Source organism: Charadrius vociferus, unplaced genomic scaffold (assembly GCF_000708025.1).
Source record: "Charadrius vociferus isolate BGI_N301 unplaced genomic scaffold, ASM70802v2 scaffold2820, whole genome shotgun sequence".
NCBI classification, from domain to species: Eukaryota; Metazoa; Chordata; class Aves; order Charadriiformes; family Charadriidae; genus Charadrius; species Charadrius vociferus.
This window is the reverse complement of record NW_009646460.1, coordinates 6849-8258: the sequence shown is the minus strand read 5'-3', so window position 1 is coordinate 8258 and position 1410 is coordinate 6849. Positions and strand designations below refer to the sequence as shown.

The following is a 1410-nucleotide window of genomic DNA, read 5'->3' as shown; positions in this document are numbered from 1 at the left end:
CGCGGGTCCAGGCGGCGCAGGGAGAAGGGCCGGGAGCAGAAGCGCAGGTAGCTCTCTCGGTAAAACCAGACGGTCAGCGGGTTCCAGTCTGTCACCAGGAACCATTGACGGATGTCAAATTTGGTACCGAAGATGAGCAGCGGCCGCTCCACGTACTTCTGCACCACCCACTCGCCCACCCGTGCCGAGGGCGCTGCGCAGCCCCCCACCAGACGCAGCACCTTGTCCAGCCGTGCTGCACAGACGATGCCTGGGGGAACACAGTGATGGTGGGACCCCTCCTTGGTGGAGAGCCTGTGCCCCTCCCCTCCCAGCTCCCCCCGGCCTTACCCCTGCCACGGGATTTGGCACCAGGTTTGAGGATCCAGATGTTGCGGTCACCCTCCATGCCGAGCTGGGGCAGCTGCCCGGCCAGGTGCTGCAGCAGGGCCCGACACTGCTCCCGCTGTGCCCCGCTCAGTGCCAGCCCGGCCCCCTCGCTGCAGGGGGGACGTTGTGGGGGTCAACACCATCCATCCCTGCCGTGGTGTCCCCCCCCATCCCACTTGGCACTCACTGCACCACGCGGTAGTAGTCCTGCAGGAAGCGGTCCCAGTCGGTGCCCATCATGTGTGGGGACAGGGGGTCCCTGTCGATGTCCTGGTGCCCCAGGCTGCTCAGGTGCTGCCTGCAGACCTGGAGGGCCTCCTCCAGCAGATGGGGGGGCAAGGGGGGCCCTGGCCCCGCTGCAGATGGCATGGGGTGAGGGACATGGCTCTTGGGGACCTGCTGTGCCACCCTTAGGGCCACGGTACAGAGCCTCCCCCAGGGATGCGTGGCTTTGGGTGCACGGGGATGGACAGAACACCCACAGTGTGGGCTGGCAGAAGGGAGCAGGGGGTCCCAAGCCACAGCCCTGAGCAGTGGCTTAGCCCCCAGGTGTGTCCCTGACCCCGAACTCCCTGTCCCCTGCCTCCCAGGCCAAACTCCTCACACTCACCTTGCCCCTCATCAGATTTTGGGCGCTGCTCTGTCCCTGCCAGCCCATCCCTAGCCCTCTCCAGGGCCACTTTGAGCAGGCTGCGAGCTGCCGTCAGGCGGAAATCCTCTGCAGGGGAGGGGGGGGTCGACATCATCCCTGCCCGGTCCCAAACAGGACACAGGGGTGGCACTGGGAGCGCTGCAGGGGGAACAGGAGGGTGACAACCCCAGGGGGTTGCGCTGACCCAAGCTCACCGATGAAGGCTTGCCACTCATCCACAGTCCCCAGCCGGTAGCACCGGGGGAAGAAGGTGTCGGGGTCGGCTTGGCCAAACCAGGGCAGGCTTCGCAGGTTGAGGCACAGCCCCTCCTGTTTAGAGAAGGGTGACAGCCACTGCTGGACCCCCGCCTGTACCCCTGTTGCATCTCCCCCCCCACCCCGGGGCCCCA

At 66.6% G+C, this 1410-nt stretch overlaps 1 protein-coding gene across 1 annotated transcript in view; it reads right to left on the bottom strand.

The window, feature by feature from the left end:
• The window catches only part of LOC104284482 (tubulin monoglycylase TTLL3), a 3844-nt gene that overhangs the window by 1137 nt on the left and 1297 nt on the right, over positions 1 to 1410 (bottom strand). Inside the window, 6 exon segments of the mRNA XM_009882824.1 lie at positions 4 to 254; positions 256 to 286; positions 288 to 479; positions 557 to 725; positions 980 to 1087; positions 1216 to 1377. Coding sequence (XP_009881126.1) covers positions 4 to 254; positions 256 to 286; positions 288 to 479; positions 557 to 725; positions 980 to 1087; positions 1216 to 1377 — 913 coding nt within the window.